Source organism: Pelecanus crispus, chromosome Z (genome assembly GCF_030463565.1).
Source record: "Pelecanus crispus isolate bPelCri1 chromosome Z, bPelCri1.pri, whole genome shotgun sequence".
Lineage (NCBI taxonomy): Eukaryota > Metazoa > Chordata > Aves > Pelecaniformes > Pelecanidae > Pelecanus > Pelecanus crispus.
In genome coordinates this window covers 3,239,545-3,259,070 of record NC_134676.1, presented here as the reverse complement: position 1 = coordinate 3,259,070, position 19,526 = coordinate 3,239,545, and the positions used below count along the sequence as shown (strand labels likewise).

The 19,526-nt window shown below is 46.0% G+C and overlaps 1 protein-coding gene across 1 annotated transcript in view; it reads right to left on the bottom strand.

The window, feature by feature from the left end:
• The window catches only part of MYO5B (myosin VB), a 130,540-nt gene that overhangs the window by 68,258 nt on the left and 42,756 nt on the right, over positions 1-19,526 (bottom strand). Inside the window, exons 11-15 of the mRNA XM_009491437.2 lie at positions 18,011-18,276; positions 13,167-13,248; positions 11,455-11,595; positions 3,497-3,619; positions 2,148-2,231 (exon numbers count right to left, since the gene is read on the bottom strand). Of these exons, the coding sequence (XP_009489712.2) occupies positions 2,148-2,231; positions 3,497-3,619; positions 11,455-11,595; positions 13,167-13,248; positions 18,011-18,276 (696 nt within the window). The remainder of the gene's footprint in view (positions 1-2,147; positions 2,232-3,496; positions 3,620-11,454; positions 11,596-13,166; positions 13,249-18,010; positions 18,277-19,526) is intronic.

The window sequence follows — 19,526 nt, the reverse complement described above, 5'->3', positions numbered from 1 at the left end:
TAAGATCATCCAGTCCAACCATTAACCTACACTACCAAGTCCACACTTTTCCAACCTAAACGATTCTATGATTCTAAACGCTCAACAAGAATCTCAGAGGTGAGCTTTCAGCTTGCTTAAAGCAAAACTGGTGTAACTGGGACCATCTATGGCAGCCCAGGATCTATTCCATGGATGCTGGGGGATAAGTGAGAAGGACAGATCCCTCCTTCCCAACTTGCAGAGTCGAAACCATTGGTACATTATTTGTAATTATAGAGAACTGAATTATAATATCCTAACAGCACGCCCATATGCTTTCAATCAGTATACAAATCGGTTTCCTTGATTCAAAGAACATTAGGTCTCAACTGTTTTAGCTGACCAGCACTAACAAAACTAATTAGCTGCTTTATAAAGTCTCTTTCACCAACTTGTTGACAGCAGTAATTGCATCCTAATTAGCAGAACGCAGTTCTGCCTCGGCGGGAGCGCTTCATCAGCAATGCACTTGCTGACGGAGAGGTGTTTAAGTCCTCGCTGTGTTAAACTGACAGCATTCCCCCTTGCCCTGTGTATCGCTTTAGTGGGAATACAAAGAGGAATGCCGAGAGCTGGAATACACTTCCCAAGTACAGGACAAAGTTTTCACAGCACAGCCTTTTGCAGCACAAATTCAAGTTTTAGTCAAATTAGCACATTTGAGCGGCAGACTCAGCATTGCCAATGCTGCTCTTTTTAAGGTCAGAGAAACCGGGTTGCTTTTCACAGCAAAAGAAAAAGATTTTTATTTGTTTATACCCATGAAGGGCACCTGGCAGGCGACAGGCAAAAAAAATCAGGATAACTGAATCTGCTGCCCAACGGGTTAGGGAAAGCAGGAGCAGAAGATCAGGTTTGGGAGGCTTTGCAGGAGGAGGGTGAGGATGTTCTTGCCGAGGGAAGCGCTGCTCTTCCTCCCGGGACAGCACAGCATGGGCACGGGCTGATGACAGCCACCACTCCCACGCCTTTAAAGAAATGGCCCAGAGGCAGAAGTTCATCAAACTATCACCCAAAGAGCCTCAGGGCCACGTGCATTTGAGAGTGTTTTAAGCTGAATCACAAATGCAGATTTTGGCGTCACCTACAGAGCCACCGCTGTGACTTCACAAGGTCCTAATACCTGATCCCAAGGAGCATTAGCTCGGTCTGCAGGCCAAGTAAGCCCAAATCTTGGGTCCTGAGGCATACACATCAATGGCTTAAGAAACTCCATGTTTTAAGGCCAAGCAAAGCAGCTGCAAAGAGCAGGTTTGGGTTTTTTCCTATTAAACCAAAGCCCAGCCCGCTCTGATATTATATTGTGGTCCTTATATATGAGAGAGAAAGAGAGAGAAGAGGAGGTGATGCTGCTGTTAAACCCATTTCTGCACTTTTTTAATTTCTTTTTTTAAGGAACAAGTTGCAGGTGGCACCATCCTCCCCACTCTACAACACACTACCCCCATGAGTACCAGCTCTCCTCTGCACCTACTCCGCAGTAGCTACGGGGAGAAGTCAAACAGAAATCCCCATCAGACACCGCCAGTTCTGCAGCACTGCCTCCAACAGCAAGTTCAGCACTGGCTAAATAATTCATCATACAGCATCAATTATTCCTGCAGGTTACCTGGCGTTTCTAATAAGCTCTAATCATGCCCAGTTTTTACCCTGGGAAAGCTGTGAGCTTCCCAAACACACGGAGATCTTGATTTGGGCGTTATTAAAACCCAGCTTCACAGTTATTACTCGCAACTAGCCCCCGGATGAGAAAATTGCACATTTTGCTATCTTTGTGTGAATCCATTGCTTAGACAGAGGGCAAGCCACCGACAACACTCAATTAATTTCCCATTCTCATCCCTCTTACTTTGGCAAGAACCAACTCCCGCTTAAAACGCTCCTAAAAATAATCCTTCCTCCATTCCTCATCGCGCTCCTTATTTAGGGTGGCATATGGAAGGTCACACCCAGCCATAAACCCAAGGGAAGGTGGCACAAAGAGGAGAAATCTGGATACGCGACACATCTGCTTGCAATACGCTGTTGCGTACATGCCGTGCTGCGGCACGGCACAGAAATGCAAGCATGAAGCTCACACTTTGGAAAGCGGTGGTGCCCATTATCTCCCGACTTGCTGCTTTTACCTTGCTGGCTTTCAGGATGTTGATCTGTTCTTCGTACACGGTGTCCCTGTTCTTCTCCAGAAATCCCTCGCTCTGGTACTCCACCTAGCAGGAGACAAAGGAAGAAGTCCAGAGGGTAAAGTCCAACTGCACAGGGACAAGGTGCTGTGTCCCACCACACCCTTAACTGTTGGAACTCACCTTAAAAACCTGAGAGGGAGAAGGGCAGGGGGAAGAACTGGAATTTAAAGGTCACTTTTTATCAAAGAAAGTGGATCTGAATGACAGCAAAATCCTTAACACAAACACAAATTGTTTCTTAGCCATTAAACTGCTCTGCGTGGGACCCAACCACACTTCCATGGAAACCAGGGGTAAAAATGCAAGGATCATCAGTCCCTCTAGGTGCTCTTGTGTTCACTGCTGAACTCCTTGTAAGCTAATCAATAAACCTCAAAAGATCACCTGACTACATCTCTTGCAGGTCTCTTGTTGCAGAGAGTCAAGGTGCAAAGGAAGACTTTTGAGAGGACAGAAGGAAATTTTTTTTTTTTTTTACATCTGAAGTTGGCTGAAATAACTGATCACAAAAGGCAAAGCTTGCAAAGGAATAGAACTTGTGAGGGGTGCACGTGCAAAACCAGGAGCCTAAGGAAAGGCTAGTATCAACCTTTGTCATAGAAAGTGCCGCTTGCATCCAGGGCAAGCCTGGTTAGGAGAAGCACCCGTAACAGGATCGCAGCCTCCACATGTCATCTGGCTCCTCAGACACGTCCCCAGGTTGGCATTACATTTTCCTTTCTAACAAACACGTGTTTTGGATAACTGCAAGCTTTTAAGATTCTTATTTGCTATGAGCGACGCCTGTCACATCAGGGTTTCAATGAAGCTGGAGCCCAAGGACGAGACCCTACAGCACCAGACACTGGGATTCAGAACCCACAGTTGGCATCTTCTCCCTCAAAAGGGGGGGATCAGCCCAGGGTCACCTCTCACGTGCCTCTCCCCACCATGCTGCGCTGATGCTCGCAGCTCCCGCTCTTCAAAAATAATTCCCTCTTCCAATATATTTGCAGTGAAGCTGCCCTTACAGAAATTCATTTCACCGCAGCTTTGAGAAAGAGGATTTTTCTCTACTCTAGAAAGCACAACTATTTAAAGCTTAGCGCAATAGTTCGGAGGCTGAAGTCCTCCAAGCTAATCTAGATGTGAGCGCCCAACCGAGATTACTGCCAACCAGGCATCCCTATCACCAAAAAGCAGCTCGCCAGTGCTATAAACTAATTTCCCTTCGAGTGGCTCTTCCTTCCCTCCACGCATTCCCCATTTCTGCATACAAGTCCCAACGCAGGCAGCGGGCACCCGGTTACCTTATCGGCAAAGTGCAGGACGATGAAGGAGGTGTTGGACATGCGGGGCTTCTGGAAGTGCTGGCTGCTGCCGTGCCGGTCGTACAGCTTCTGCGCCCAGTTCTGGTCGGTGCCTTTGGGAACCTGGACGGGGAGAAAATGGACCAAAAAGTTGTGGTCAGGCATGTAAAGGAGGTGCGGGGAGGTTTCGGAGGAACCCTTCTTGTGGGCTTCCCGTAGTCCATGTGGGCTACAGGAACATTTGAGAAACAAAGTCATAGAATCATAGAATGGTTTAGGTTGGAAAAGCCCTTTAAGATCACCCAGTCCAACCATAAACCTACACTACCATGGCCACACTAAACCAATCAAGCACAGACCAGACTAAACCATGTCCCCAAGTGCCACCTCTGCCCGTTTTTTGAAAGCTTCCAGGGATGGGGACTCCACCACCTCTCTGGGCAGCCTGTTCCAATGCTTGACCACCCTTTCCGTGAAGAAATTTTTCCTAATTTCCAACCTAAACCTCCCCTGGCACAGCTTGAGCCCATTTCCTCTCGTCCTATCACTAACTACTTGGGAGAAGAGACCAACACCCACAGAGTCCACCCCCCAGTTCTAGGAACGTGTGCTATTTTATTTTCATATACATTCCTGACAAACACACTAAAACTTCATTTCCAGTGAAAAACACCTGAATGCTGGTTCTGCTCCAACAGCCAGAACAGCTCTTGCAGGAAAAAAAATTAATTAAAGAAGTATTTTTGCACTTAAGTTACATTAATGGCTCAGGCACCAAAGTTACTTTTTTAATGCAATTTTTGGTGACCAAATAGTTTCACAAACTGCCACCCGAGACAACAATCAAGAGGTTCTATTTAATTTAAAGTAATAATGATAATTTTGAAATATTAAAATAATGATAAAATGATAATTCTTAAACCTCTGCCCCTCAGCAGGCTCAGGGTGGGGTCACTTACCTTCCTACCCAGCACCTGCAATTTTTACCCACTAAATCACTGTAAACTTAAGTTAATGCAATATATTGCCAAGACCGGGGGGGGGGAAATATTGGTTTTGGTTTATTATTTTGTAAGCACGTATAGCTGTATAGCAGCATATGACAATATATTGTAACTTCTGCTACTCTCACGATTACAATTCCCATAAAGACTCAATTTTTTAGGGTATGTTTTAGGTCCCTCTCTGCTAACCGGCCAAAACCCCCACAACTTTCCAAAAACCGTACGGGCATTTGAGGAAAGCAGGATGGCTGTAAATATTTGTTATTTTATACTTTTCCAGCGCAACAAGTTTGACACAAAGCAAAATTCTTGAAAGCCAAAGGAAACAAGGAGTGAAGTTGTTACATCTTGAGGGCTGGGGACCACAGCTGATGGGGTTTGTCCCCATCCCTCCTGCCTGCCCGGCAGGGATGGGAAAGGCATGGGCTGGTGGACCTTCCATCACCGTCAACAGGACAGCAATGGTTGCACGTACGTATACACGCATAATCTTTAACCAAAAAATGGCTGACTGGATTATTTAGGTTAGAAAAAAAGAGAAGAGTCAGAAGGAAGGTGTTAGGTGATATTTAAAATTAGACGGGGCAAAGCCTAGAAACCACAAACCAATTGCGTAGCGTCAGGGGAAGCTCTGGATCTTCCATCAGGTCTTTACGCAGACCTTTATATGAAAGGTGACAGAGGAAATAGGGGCAGCAAACAGTAAGAAGGAAAACTTGAGACAGATGATGAATATTTCTTTATGCTGCTCTGAAACAGCCTGTGATTTCACGGCAGCAAGCCAAAACACGCCAGAAGGGTTCTGGACACGGGGATGAGCTGCTCCTGCCCACCCCTGTTAACTGGGGGAAGGGGCTGAATTAAATGCAGCAGCTACTCATGCAAGTCGTGCTATCCCAGAAGTATTTTACGTTTTACCATTGTAAGCGTAGCCAATTATGGATACACACAGAAATAGTATAGATTATAAATAGATATTAAAAGGCATTTATTTATGCAATTATACACATTTTATTTATGCAAGACAGACATGAATATTTAAACGATGGAGTTACATAAATGCAGATGAGTTTCTTTTTTACATACAAATATGAAATATAACCAATGAAAACACTCTCTCTGGAGCGATCATTAGGGTCTCTCCTGTTCGGGACTGAGCCATGGGTGCAGAGCAGAAGCCCCGCAGCCACCTGAGCCACCTGATGCTGCAGAGAGCACGTTTATCCTGCACCAGCTCTGTTTTAGGCCATCCACTTTGCTGAAAAACCTGCTTATCTCAGAGCTGAACTTCAAAGGCGTCGCTCCTGCCTCCCAGAAAGAGGGTTTCACCGTACCCGCACCACTCTCTGCTCATCGTTGTGCTGCCTGGGTATTTTTAGCTGCCTGAGAAGCACCTGATAGGCACCAACTCCTGGAGATAAAAAACTAACAGGGCCATTATCTGGACTATTATAACAGCTTTTTGTATTGGTTTGGCAGTTTAAGACCTTCAGAGCCAGTGAGAAAGTTATTTAGAGACCATCTCATCAGTGCAAGGCTTTTTTAGGGGACGGGAAAGAGGAAAGTTGACAGCCTTGCAAGTATTGCATGGAAATCTCTAAACAGAAAAAACCTTAGACCAGTAATTTCACAAGGTCACTGCTTCTGCTCATCTGTCCTCACTGTCCCTCTGCCCATCATTCTGCATAAAATCATCCGGGCAACGTAATCCCGGCCACGGTCACCTCCCATTTTCCATCCTCTGAGCTGCCAGGAGCTACTGCAACCGAAATCAAACCTACCCAGCACAGCCAGGGTCAGCCCCTAGGCTGGAGTCCACCGCTTTTGTATCAGAAGCGTCCCAGGGTCAGGAACCCACCATGACCACCAGACAGCCGAGGAGATGTTTGGAGCTGTTTGGACTAAAGGGTGGGATTCCCTCCACCATCACCTCCAACAGAAGGACAATTAAGTGGATAAGCAATGAACATCCATTCAAACCTAATGATCTAAAAGTCAACCCTCTGAAAACACAGTTGAAGCTATTTACATTTTTATTTCTTTTCTCATCACTCCAATACATTTTAAAGCCTGAAAAGAGCCCAGGCTTCCTCAGCACTCTAGAAACACATTCCAGTACAAGTGATGTGCCTGATTTTAAAGTCACAAAAGCTGACAGCATGACGTAGGCGCGGTTATTCTGCCATCGGATTAGGCGGTCCGCCCGAAAGAAAAGCCCAGAGGTCCACCTCTGCATATCTGCTCATGGAGCAGAAATCCCCGTGGACAGGACCATGCAGCATAGGAAGGCAACATGCTGAGTTCTGATGTTCAAAAAAAACCTAACAAATCCAGACAAGGAAAACACATTTGCTCAGATACCCAAGTTCACAGAGATGCACAGAGACAAGTGGGATTGAAAATCGGTCTGCTAGAAGCAGACCTGAGTGTTTCTGGCACTTGACAGAAGGACACAGGAAAGGTTAAAGAGCAGCTTTTCAACAGTGTTAGAAAATGCATTTGGCACATTAACAGCATAACATGATGGCAACGTGCCATAAAACACAAAATGCATCCACGAGACAGTTTGAGAACATGAGGGAGCTTGTGGATTTTGTTAGACACATCCCCCTTTGGCAGCCGCAGGGTCACAGTGCTCCTCAGCAGAAAGAATCTCACTAAGATCCATAATTTATTAGATTTATCTTGGACAACAATGCCGTGATTGACACATCAACCCTTCCAACCAGCCTGTTCTTGATCAAACCCTTTTAGATGCACTTCATGCTAACGGAAAAATTTTTGTCATTAAGTTTTCCACTCCCACTCCCATCCCAACAGCATAGGCAAAAGCAAGAAAGCAGCCAGGCAGCAGGACACCTTATAGAGAAACCTGGATATCCACAGCAACTTCAGACTGTACTCCTGAAAGACACCTGGGAAGTATACGGAAGATATGCAGCACTCGCACAAAGCAAGCAGTTTCAGCCTGAAAATCAGGACACCTCATCCAGCTTTGGTAAAGAGACATGACTGCATTTCTTACAGAATTTTCAATTTCCTCCAAGGATAACCTAAGTCTCTTGAAAAACCAGCCCCAGCTGGCTCCTCTCCAGAGCAGTGAAGTTGCTCTTCATGTGTTCCCTCCAACTGCAAAGCCTTCAAAGTCTTCCTAGAAAATCTGCTGTCCCCTCTGCCAAAGTCATTCCCTCTCCAACAAGGCCAACCATACCCAAAAGCCATCCCAGACATCCAAGCAAGTCTTCCACATGCCCTCCCAACTTCCCACGACTGGATTTTCAGAAGACAGCCTCCCTCCCTTAATGTCTGTCTTCTGATGGGTTCTACATTGGTCTCCTTACTCTCCTCAAGGGCTCTGCTCTTATCCCAGGTTATTTCCCACCACCACTGTTGGCCTTACGGTGACTCCCTCCACGTTTCACAGCTCACCAGCAGGTAGGTTCTCCTGGATGCCCTTCTCCCCTTTCCCTCCTCTTCAAGCTCATCAGTTTGTGCCACAGCACCTCAATGTTGCGCCTGTCGCGGTGGCCTTGGTTTCTTGCCAAGGCCATTTCTGTGCACGGGACCTGAACTCTTGCTGTTCCTCTGGCATCTTTTTAGACCAAAGCAAAATAAAGAGGTCCTAAAAGCTCCAGATCCAGGCAGGTGACACTCCAGTGCAGGAAATGGGAAAAAGGCTCTTTGAGGACTCCAAGGTCACTTAGCAGAGGACATAAGGTCACAGACCTGTGGAGATTACGAGGTTTGCTGGGCAGACCAGGGATGTAACTGGAGGTTGGACCAAATAACCTCCAGGAGCCCCCTCCAACCTTAATAATTCTACCAGAGCTTCCAATTCCTAAGACCTCAAAGCTCTTTAAAAACCCCCAAACCCAAACATATCCTAAAGGCCTCTTTTTTCAGAGCTAGGGGTTTTGTTTGCTTTCATGAGACAGGTTTAGCCCTTGAAAGTCCAACCTCAATTCGAGAGCCTTCTTTCACTGCTGATTCCCATTTCAACCCCGTCTGGTCCCCTTCTTCTCTAAATGGTGACAAGACTGTCATTACGCACCAAAGGCCTATGACCTTCTCTAGCTGAAGTGCTTCAGCGTGTACCACCCCCTCCCCAACCTCACATTAAAGATTAAAAAAACATCCATTGTGCGAAGCGAGAACATTAGCCACAAACCCTCTGCATCTGCACTAACGTTTCATTACGTTGCCAGGACCCCCTCGATGCCATTTCATGTCCCGGAGTATATTTATTCACCGTTGTACATGCTAACGAGATGACTTGCAATTACCCTATTGTGGTCCCGCGCCCACCGTGGCTGGCTCTCCCCGAGAGGTGAAATGCTGCTGCCAGTGATGCGGGGGTGAAGGTTTTTATCCATAAACCAGTGCTTTCAGTTGACACGCTTTGCTGAAATTTTCACAAAGCTGGAGAACGCTTGCAGGTTATTATAAAAGAGCTGATTAGGGGGCCCATAATAAGGGCCTGTGACTAATGACAGCATTCCCCACTGACAGGTAAATACCCAGATAATTGGCATTTGATGTGGGGGGGAATAGATCTTGTGTTTCATTTAAAAAAAGCATGGATGAAAAGAAGTAGTAGCAGGCAGATCTACAGCAAAGTTGGCCATATTCCTGCTGTTGCATAGGAATGGCTCCGTCTAATGCAATGTCACCAGCAGCAACCAGTGCTAGGTGCTTCAGAGAGGAGCAAAGGGCGTTATTGGCCAATATGGCACGAGGGAAACTTTCTTTATGGTCTTCAAAACACCCAGGAGGCGATTCAAGCCTGAAGAATTTAATGGGCTTAACAGCGCAGAGACCAAATGAAACAGTGCTGAATATCAAGCAAATAATCTGACCTCCTTCTGCGCCAGCACTGGCTAAGATGCTATTTTAAGGGCATCAAATTAAATTTAATTTATTCTCATTTATGAAAGAGTCTTCCCAAGACTGGATTTGAAAAGGGCAAAGCCCCAACTCCGGCTCATCACAAAGATAGCTGGAGTGTCTGTACCCCAGACGAGGGCTGAGCTGGTGGGCTGTGCAGGTTGGGACAGCCTCATCATGCCTGGGAAGGCAGCCCTGTCACATGGAGGAGAGCAGTCACTTGGAAGCTCACCTCACTTCCAGACAAGTCATACATCTCCTTAAATCCCAACAGGGACACTAAATAACAGATCCAAAACCTTTCCCTCTGATGCAACATTACAGTCCTGCCCTCAGGCCAATGCATCTGTCCCACACCCACAGAGCCAACAAGAATTCCTTGTGTCCTTCTCATCACCTTGGCTATCCTGGTGAGGGGCCCCTTCCCTGCCCTGCTTCAGCTCTCCCACCACCCATTGCCTCACCCTTCCCTGCTCTCATTCAGAAACCCTCAAAGCCCTTCCACAATCAGTAAGACATTTCCTGGAGCAGAATACATCTAAGTCTCGATGGAAACTCTTCCCAAAGACAACCTGTTGATCACACCATAGCAAAACCAGGCTGAGGCTCCACAAGGCAGCCACGTCCAGCAGGAAGGCAGTCACCACCCCCTTCCACCACGCTGTTCTCAGCATTAAAAAAGGCTTCTTTCATGGTTGAGTCTGTCTAACTTCAACTTTTAGCTATTGCATGCTAGGGATGTTTTGTGTCAAAGGGTCTGAAAACCCTCCCACTATCACTTACAACCACTCATGTGCAGCGCTCAAGTTTCTTTATCCTCAGTATCACAATGTTTTATAGCCCTGATCTGGCCACACTCTCTCCAGCATTTCCTTATCATCATTGCTGTGCAGACACCAGAACTGGAAGGGATACGAGCTGCTCTGCCCAGCGTAGGAGCCCTTTTTATCACAGCATCACTGAGCTCTCCTGTTGAGATAACCATACCTAAAGACTCTGGACTTTCCACCTACTCTTCACAACAAAGACCTTCAAAACAGACATCCCAACTTGCCAAGAAAATCTCCCGTCTTACATTTCTCATTCCTACATATATTTGATACTTCATGACTGAACAAGGAGTGAACACGGAGTCCAACCTGTCTTATGGATTCTCATGAAGGGTTGCCGTTCTGGCATTTCTACTCAACTTTTAAGCAAGATTTAATTTAGGCTGCTATGAGAGACAGATGATAAAAGACAGCAAACTACTCTCACAACATTACAAGGTTGGTTTAAAAAAACCCAACCCAACCCACCACAAACCCAAAACTCAGAAAAGCTGAGGGAAGACACAATTCCAAACCCCAACAGAAGAATGCTGAAGGAATGGCTAAACAAGAATCCTACACAACTGAAGACACTTCTACAGGTCATCCCTGGCTCCTGTTTCTCTATCTCAAAAGAGCAGAAGGGACATGCAATTTTGGTCTTCTGCAAAACTTGTGTGAAATCCAGGCCTGCCTGAGTCAGCCAGAGCTTGGCATCAACTTCAGCAAATCCTCAGTATGTGGCTGATGTCCCTTGACGCTGCAAGGTTAAGCAAATGGGAGACCCTCCCAGACATGCTTTTGCTTTTTTCTATATGCCAATGCCACTGAAGCACAAATTCAGATGCTGGAGCATCTGAAGTCTGTACACTAAATGCAACCGATTTTACCCCAAATAGCTATCGCAAGAGGACTCAGGTTTCCCTTGGGACAAAACAAGGCTTGAGACAGGGAGGAACTCCAGCCCCTGGATAACACTGAAGAAATCGAAAGTCACAAGCAACGGCTATGCCTATGTGCAGCCAGGCCAGAAACATGAGTTCTGGCAATGCATGGTGAGACCAGGTACCCAGGTTGGTAGCAAACATCTGCCAAGGAGGTTCTCAATGGTCCTAAAGCAAAGCAAATGCCAACAGCCTACCCCAGCCATGCACATGAAAGGGGACATTTACTGTCTTGCAGGCTACCACAGGTTAAAGCCCACTCTTTAACCTTTTATAAAAATAAAAATGCCAGCAAAAAGGTGGGCGATCCTCTCTACCTTGCACTCTTCATCCAGTAGGTCCAAGATACCAAGTTTGGCCTCTATAAGGTCTATGCAGGGCTGGTTATCGTAGAAGTCTATGAGAGTCCAAGGGATTCCCTCCTTCATGTACTCTTCTTGTTCCAGCTTAAACACGTGCTGAGAGTGGAAAAACAGCAGAGTTACTGACCGTGACCCCAGCCAGCACAGCACCAGCCCCTTCCCCGTTCACCCACTCCTCCCCACTGGAGTAGAGTATTCCCTCAACACATCCAGAAGCCATAGAAGCTTTAGGTGCCCTCATGTACAGCTTTGTATAGGCTCTGCCGTTTACACTATCTAGCTTCTGGCAAGGAAAATAAAAGCTTTACACTAGGAAACCATGGGGCAGGGGAGGAAAAGAAAAAAGGCTTTAAATGACTTTCACTAGAAAGTGACTGAAGCTGTCACTACATCTAGGTGGAAGCCATATATTGAAATGACAATGACACATATCTCTTGGCCTGAGAAAAATCCCTCTCCTTTAGGACTCTGCTGATTAAATGAGTGAGCTGCAGCAGGTTCACAAGCTGGGAGCCACGCCAGGGCTGAGCACATGTGCCCCCATCTGTGAGCAGAGCTTCACAAAGAGCACCCATCGTCCTAGAAGATAGCAGCAGCGGTATCTAACTGACTCAGGAACATTTCTATTGTAGATTCTCATTTAAAAAAAAAAAAAAAAAAAAATCTTTGCATGGTTTATATATCTCAGACCTCTGCCCAAGCAGATAAATTGTCTCTGGCTATTTCTGAGATACACAAAGCATATTAAAAAGTGATTTTTCAAATGCACTTCTTTCTTCAAAGACAGCTTTTTAAAATCTCTTCAAACATGTCATCTCAGAGTTTGAATTTATAAGCTTCAGTAGTGATAGTTGGATATACTAAGTAAGATATGAGTAGTGCAAATACAACCCATAATTTAGTTTTCATTTTTAGCAGCAGTGATCTGATGCATTAGATATACTGCAAATGTTCATGTCCATGCATATGATATGGTTTCAAAGTGCAAAACTACTCCGCAATACTTAGCTGCTCAAGTTTAACAAGTTTTCCCTTTTATCCTGAAATTAATAGTAGTTTTTTTCCCTGCTCACAACAAAAGCAGAAGATGACCCCTTACTGGTTTCATTTCCAGTGCAGGTAAGTGCTTGTATCTAATAAAATAGAAGAATCTCAGGTTTTTGTGAGGCATGTCCAAGTGAAAAACAGGGAGTATGTCCAATCCTGCTATTTAATACAGAATTTTCGTTGCAGAGGTTTAAGCCACACTAAACAGGCATGTTTCCACCCATCTTTTGTCTCACACTGGAAATGGGGACTCGGCACAAGACCATCCAGGTTGCGGTTTAGGATTCAAACTACGCCAAAAAAAAAAAAAAAAATTGGCAAACTTTCTACTTATTCAAAACCATCAGTGAACTTTTGCATAAACCATTTGCAAACCTGCCTCCAGTATCAAGCTTATCAGTCAACCAAGCAACCTTTTCAACTTGGTATGAATATTTAGTGCAATTCCAATGCACAATCATTGCCCGGGAGAGATGGTATCCCACGGACTACACTCACGCTGGCCATGCGATCCGGCCAGGCTGCAGGTAAATGTCATTAAGCAGAAGTTAGACATACAATAATCCCACCTGGATACATTTTCTTCTAAGTTTTATGGAACGTTTCCAAGTTGACCTTACCGAGTTGAATTGCTGCTGGAGCTTTTCGTTGGCATAGTTGATACAAAACTGTTCAAAGCTATTCACTTCAAAAGTTTCAAACCTGCAAAGCAATGAATAAATCAGCATTAAGCATTGCTTCGTCTCAAAATCTACTCCTCTCTGCAAGGGTGTCATCTGCATGATGGGAAACACCACTTACTCAACCGTCTCTTCACATTCCTCCTATCCCAGATCTACACTTTATTCCTCATTCCCCAAAATGTCTATCTTTCCTTGCCACAACTCAAGGGATTCAAGAGGTCTCTTCTACTACGCACAGATGAGATATTCGGTATGACTGTAGCTTCCTGCCCATCACCCAGTAGTGCTGTCTGAGATGAGAAATGTAACAGCCTCTCGGGGAAAAATATTATGAAATATTAAGTCCAAATATATTCACTGCAAAGGTAATGGAGAAACAGTTGCTGCTGCCTTAAAAGACCCAACATGGTATTTTTAATGCAATTCAATAGAGCGGAAAAAGAAGGTGTTAAATTCGTAATTATAGCCTCTGTATTGCATCCCTGATAGCACAAAAATTAGATACACGTGAGCAAGCGAGTTCATGGAGGCAGAGGGAGAAACGGTGCTTTCAGCTCCAATTCCAACACGTTCCGTAGAGGGAGTCTGGTGTTGGTTTCTGTGATCACCCTCTTCATCAGGGCTTCAAAAGCTGCCCTTGCAGAAACATTATCCTACCCCTCCACGGGCCACTGGCCAACTCCAAACCAAGATCAAAACTGGCTTCCTAGTCACAATTAGAAAAGAAAAACCATGCCATTTTAATAACACAAACTACAGGCAAGCAGCAGAAAGCCATCGTAACCCCTGGGATGGTTGAGGCTGAAGCACGTGATGCCCAGGGACAGACAGAGGAGCTGGGCTTGCTCTTAAAAGAAAGGCATTTTTCAGCTACCATGGGGAATTATGTTATTTGTATTTCTATTTTTAAGGCACAGTTGGAGGTGGGAGGAAAAAAAAAAAAAAAAACCAAAAACCTGACACATGACTGTAAGGATTAAACTAAGGGAAGAAGTGGCAAAGCTCCCTGCGCTTAATGAATAAGCTGCCATAATGATAAACGCACAGCAAAATAATTGCTCTGGTAATAGGTGCTGTAGGAGCTGGCAGAACAGTCTTAAAGCACTAAACAAACGAAGCCCTTTTTTTTTCCCCAAAAAAATCAGTATTTCTAGTACTTTCTGAAGACGACCTGGCTGCTATCTATGTGATGCAGTTACTCCCCATGTATCGCCAGGTGGTAATGCCCTCACCATACAAAATGCCTGAGCCCTTGGGGAAAGGCAATGGAAAAGGGGAGAAAGGAACCACTTTTGTGCTTTTATCTTCCCAGCAGCCCTCGAAGGAGACCCAGGACCCACTCCCCCTCCGCCTGCCCTGGGGCCAGCATTGCCCCTCGAGCTGATGCAGCCCGTGCCAAGCAGAGGATGCTCAATCCCTCCCCATCCCAGGAACTGAGCTTTACAACCTATAATGCAACAAAATCTGGTGTCTGGGACCAACAAATGTTTAATATAAACACAGGCCAGGGCCCCGGCGATGAACGTGTCCTTGAAGAGCTCCCACTGTGCTTGATCTTGGTTCCACAGCCGTCGTGCCAAGCAGATCGGCGCCTTCAGCTCTTGCGACTAACGGGTCTCCTTGGAAATACCAACCCCTGCAGGTTCATGATCAGAGCAGCAGGGCAAGAAAAGATTTAATTAAAATGGAGAGGGAGAGGTATGGCAAGCTAGGTGGAAAAACGCAATGAGAGTGGGGGTGTAAGAGGGGAAAAAACCTCTTTTTCTGCTTTAGAGACACCAGATGTGATTTATGAACCGCTCAGCCAGTGCTGTCCGGGGGCAGAACAGCTGTACATCATCAACTCCAAGGGAGATTTTGTGAAGTTGCTAATTAAGGGACTCTGCCAGCGCAATTTGCTAATTGACAGAGCAGTTCAGTCGCCAGCTTCACGTTTGTCCTCACCAGGAAGTCCTGCCCGCACAAAGTGACTACGCTAAGATGACACCCTAATGGGAAAAGCAAACCAATGGCCATTTGGTTTCTATTCATTTTAGGGCATTATATCTTGGTGCAAAAAATAAGCATGTTCAGCGCTCCAACCCATCACCACGGCTCCCGGGAAGGCACATCCCAGCTCGGGGACAGCTCTCACGAGTGGACGCTGGGGGCCAAATGCTGCATTTTGGCTTTTGTCCTGTTCCCTATTCTGCCGCACGACTGGTATCTCCACTGCAGCACCGGCATTTATACTAAAATATTTAAAGTTCATAAATAAGTCCAGCATCCAGCTGGCCGCCTGGGTGTTCACGCTTCACATGGCAAGCAGAGGGAAAACAAGCCAAGTCCAGGAATGCCACATGAATCCACTCTTTAGATGGATTGCGGTATCACTTCTATAGCAAATGACGCACTTTCAATAAATACGTAAAGGTTTTTAATGCTGCACCCTCTCACCCCAATGCTAACGGAGAATTAAGGATGCGGAGTCGAGCACCAGAGGATTAGGAGAGAAACCCCGCAGCCTCTGCACCCTCGGCTTGGAACCCGTCCCTAGAAATCCCACCCATGGGGACAGTGCTCCTCGAGGAGCACCGGGACAGAGGTGCTCTCGGGATGTCCAGGACGTGCAGTGGAGGCTGCGTGCAGGCTCCCTGCCTTTTGAGCTTAATCCTTCTCCCAGAGGAAAATTAAAAACAATAGACATTTGGGGAAGAAAAAAAAAAAAATCCCAATATTTGGCAGAATGCATTAAAACTCCCAAATAACCTGAGTTTAGGGAACCAAACTGCTTTCAAGGACTGCAGAGACTCAGGTTGCCAGCACCCGAAGTCCCTGCATTGTTAATTACTCAGCATTTAGACAGCAATATCCCCTTCCAAAAGGGATTTAAGATCTCTTTAGGAGACTGGACTCACACACAAGTGTTATAGCCTGGAGTGCGGACACTCGTCCCCTGCAAATCTGCCTCTTTCAATAGGAGCTGCAGGTCCCCATGGAAAAAAAACAACCCAAAACCTGTTGTTCTCTGTGGTGACACCAGTGTTATAAAAGCATCAGCTGGCCCACGCGCTGGACGTGACGCACAGGAGCCCTGCAGCTGAGGGAGATCTTTCTTCCACGCTAACAGGTTTTCAAGCCCAGCTTAATCTTTCATGAGCATTATCCTCAAGTCTCCTTTTATTCATATTTCTGAAAGACCGCGTCTGATTTTGTAACTCAGACGTCCAGCTTTCTGCACTATCCCCCGCAAAGCTCCATCTCAAAGCTTTATTTATCACATTCCAGCCTGCAGAAATCTCTATTTGTAGGGATTCCGATAGGAAACAGCTTTTCCATCTCATACAGTCTTTGAACCAGACTGTGCTGATCCCATCTGGTTATTTAAGATCTTCCAGGTCCTGTGCTATATACCTAAGAGAGCCCAGACACTTGCAAACCTCTGACAGCAACCTCGCCATCTCAAACCATCCCATTAAAATCCCAAACCAAAGAGGACCGTACTCTTAGCACGCTCGGTACAAGTGTTCCTGTAAGCCTTGCCGTACGGCAGCAGTCGCCGATGGAGATGAGCAGGCAGCGGGCTACGCCAATGCTCCAGCACTGACTTCAGGCATGCTTCCTGCTGCCGGGGCTGTCCAGCGGATGTTAAAAATCAACATCCCAAACACCACTAGCTGTAGAAACCCCATGGGAATTTTTATACACAAGATCCAATTTCAGTACCTGTGTAGGTATTATAGCCATAAAAGCTTTCTGCCGCTGACCCACTTCGGCAGGATTTCGTTCTGAACTTCAGGTTCACCTAGATCTGACAGACCTTACGAGGAGTCTGCCATTACATGAGATTTGGGATTGAGCAAGCACAGCGACTGCACTGGGTCAGGGATGGGTTCCTGGAGCAGCTACAAATTGTCCATCCCACCTTCCCCTCTGAAACAGGGGCAACCAAGTACCTTAATATATTAAAGGGAGCACAGCAGGTCACTGCTGTCCCACTTCTCCCTCATCCTTGCTCCCCAAAGACACAAAAAAGGGATGGTGTTGAAAGAGGGGAAGGGAAAACAACAAACCCAGAAGACCTCTTTCCTTTTCCACCCCACAACTGACATAACCGCCTCCTTTCTCCTCCATCTTCTGCTTCTTTGCAGCACTTCAGCTAAAATGAACTCATACAACTCTCGCATCCCTCTTCTACCAGCGCTCAAGTGCCAGGATGATCAACCAGACAGTACCTGGTACCCAGTCTGAATTTAAAGCAGCTTCTTGCCCCTGAGGTTGCAGGCTGCAAGCCTTACCCTCGGTTACTCCAGAGCTTTTTGCACCTTACCTGCCCCGCCACAGGTTCCCAAAGTCCTCCGAAAGCTCCTGCTGCACAAGGGCCCCGCAGCAGCGGTTTCACAGCTGAAGAGGCAAAGTAGCTTTCTCAAACCCCGCAGCAACCCCAGGCAGAGCCAACGCAGTCTTTGGTCTCTGCATCTGCACCTTTACCCCAGCTCATCTTTAAGCCTGATGCTTTAAACAGTGTGCAGGACGGAAGTCCCAAATGGGAACAGCATGAGGGGTAAATCCCAAAAGCCAGCGCTCAAGCAGATCTCCGTGCACTGTTTTCCACGGTCAGGGTTGCAAAATCTAAAGGAGGCTCAAAACTGCAAACCACCCACCACGACTGTGCTTTTTTGCATCCCTTTCTATTATTCCCACACCCTACCACAAGCCAAGGTCAAGTGTGCATGGCCAGAAGGGCAAGACAAATTAAAAAGGACTAATTTAACAGCCTTAGAAGCAGAAAGCGCGCCTACCCGTAGATATCAAGCACACCGATGAAGGAGTGCTGCTTGACAGTGGTGTGCAGAGCCTTGTTGATATGCTGCACGATCCAGTTGAAGAGCTGGGCGTAGATGTGCTTGGCCAGGGCGTTCCTGGCGTTCACCACTTGCTGCACAGACATGTTCTTCACGTAGGTCTCTGCCATGGTGACGAGCTTGCGATGGCAAAGCCAGTGCTGCATCTGGCTGTGCTCCACGCCCAGCAAGCCGCAGAAGTTGTTCAAGTGCTTGTCCTCGCTCTGGGGGCAACAAGAAGCAAAGTCAGCAGGTGGTGACGTTCCAAAACTGGAGTTTTAAGACTGCGTTCCCAGATCGGTGCAAGAAGTTAGCAGCATTTCATGCCTATCTAGGGAAATACTGTTTATCTCTGTGGTTGACAGAAAACAGAGGAGCGAGGAGCGCTCATCCAGTTGTGCTAGTCTTCATGGACACGGGTGCAACAGCTCACACAGAGCTCTAAATGCTGGTACACCCTATGGCCTTCCTCTGCTCTGGCTATCCTTAAGGTCTTGAACTTCATAAAGAGTAGATTTCCACGGTGATTGCCAACAGGAAAGAGCACTCTCCACTTTACTCCTCCTTGAGCTGCAGCTACACGCTCCTTCAGAGCGACCTTGATTAAGCCTCAAGTTTAAGCTTAAGAGTAAGCCACTACACCATGCCTTTTACAAACTAAGCCCATTTTGAATAACAAAGTTGAAAAATATGCATTACCAGAAGGGGTTGTGTTTTGCATAATCAATAAAATGAAATGTGAACTTCATTTTCTCTAGTGCATTGTATTTTTTTCCCCCCTCGAACTAAGACAAGGCAGTTCTGAGTCTCTATTACGCTAAGATAGCGGGCACTGCCTTTTGGACAATGAGAAATCGATTTCCCATTCCTCAGTGTAATAACACATAACTAAAGGAAGTAAATTGTTTCCAGTTAGATACATGCTTGTACAGAAGCTGGCTGGGTTCGGGAATGGAGAGAAAAATACATTTTAAAAGACCTCTAGGATGCTTTTTTGCTCTAATACCTTTTTGACCATGGAGTCAGTTGTAACAGGATTGATGTAATACCATGCAATTACATCTGAAGGTAATTAAACAACGTGAACTCCATTACAGAACTCAACATTGTCAGAGCAGACCACTTTTACATATCCACATTGCCAAATACCAAGCAAATTACCCCCAGCATCCAATTAATTGCATACCACATTATCTCAAGGGTACCACTAAAAGTGTGCGCAGAACCCATTTGAATACTTTAATTAGGAACAAACGACCCAGTCTGGGATGCAATGATAATTGACAGGACAGTATTTTCCATATAATCACTTTTTTTTTCCCCCCCCTGAACAAACACAGAAACCAAAAAACCACCACTAAGGCATCTTTAGCCTTATTTATTCTTGCTAATTAACTGTGCAGTGCTCCTTTGAATACTGGATGGCCACATTACAAGCAGCAGCCTCATGGTTTTCCCTGTAGTAAAGCAGTTG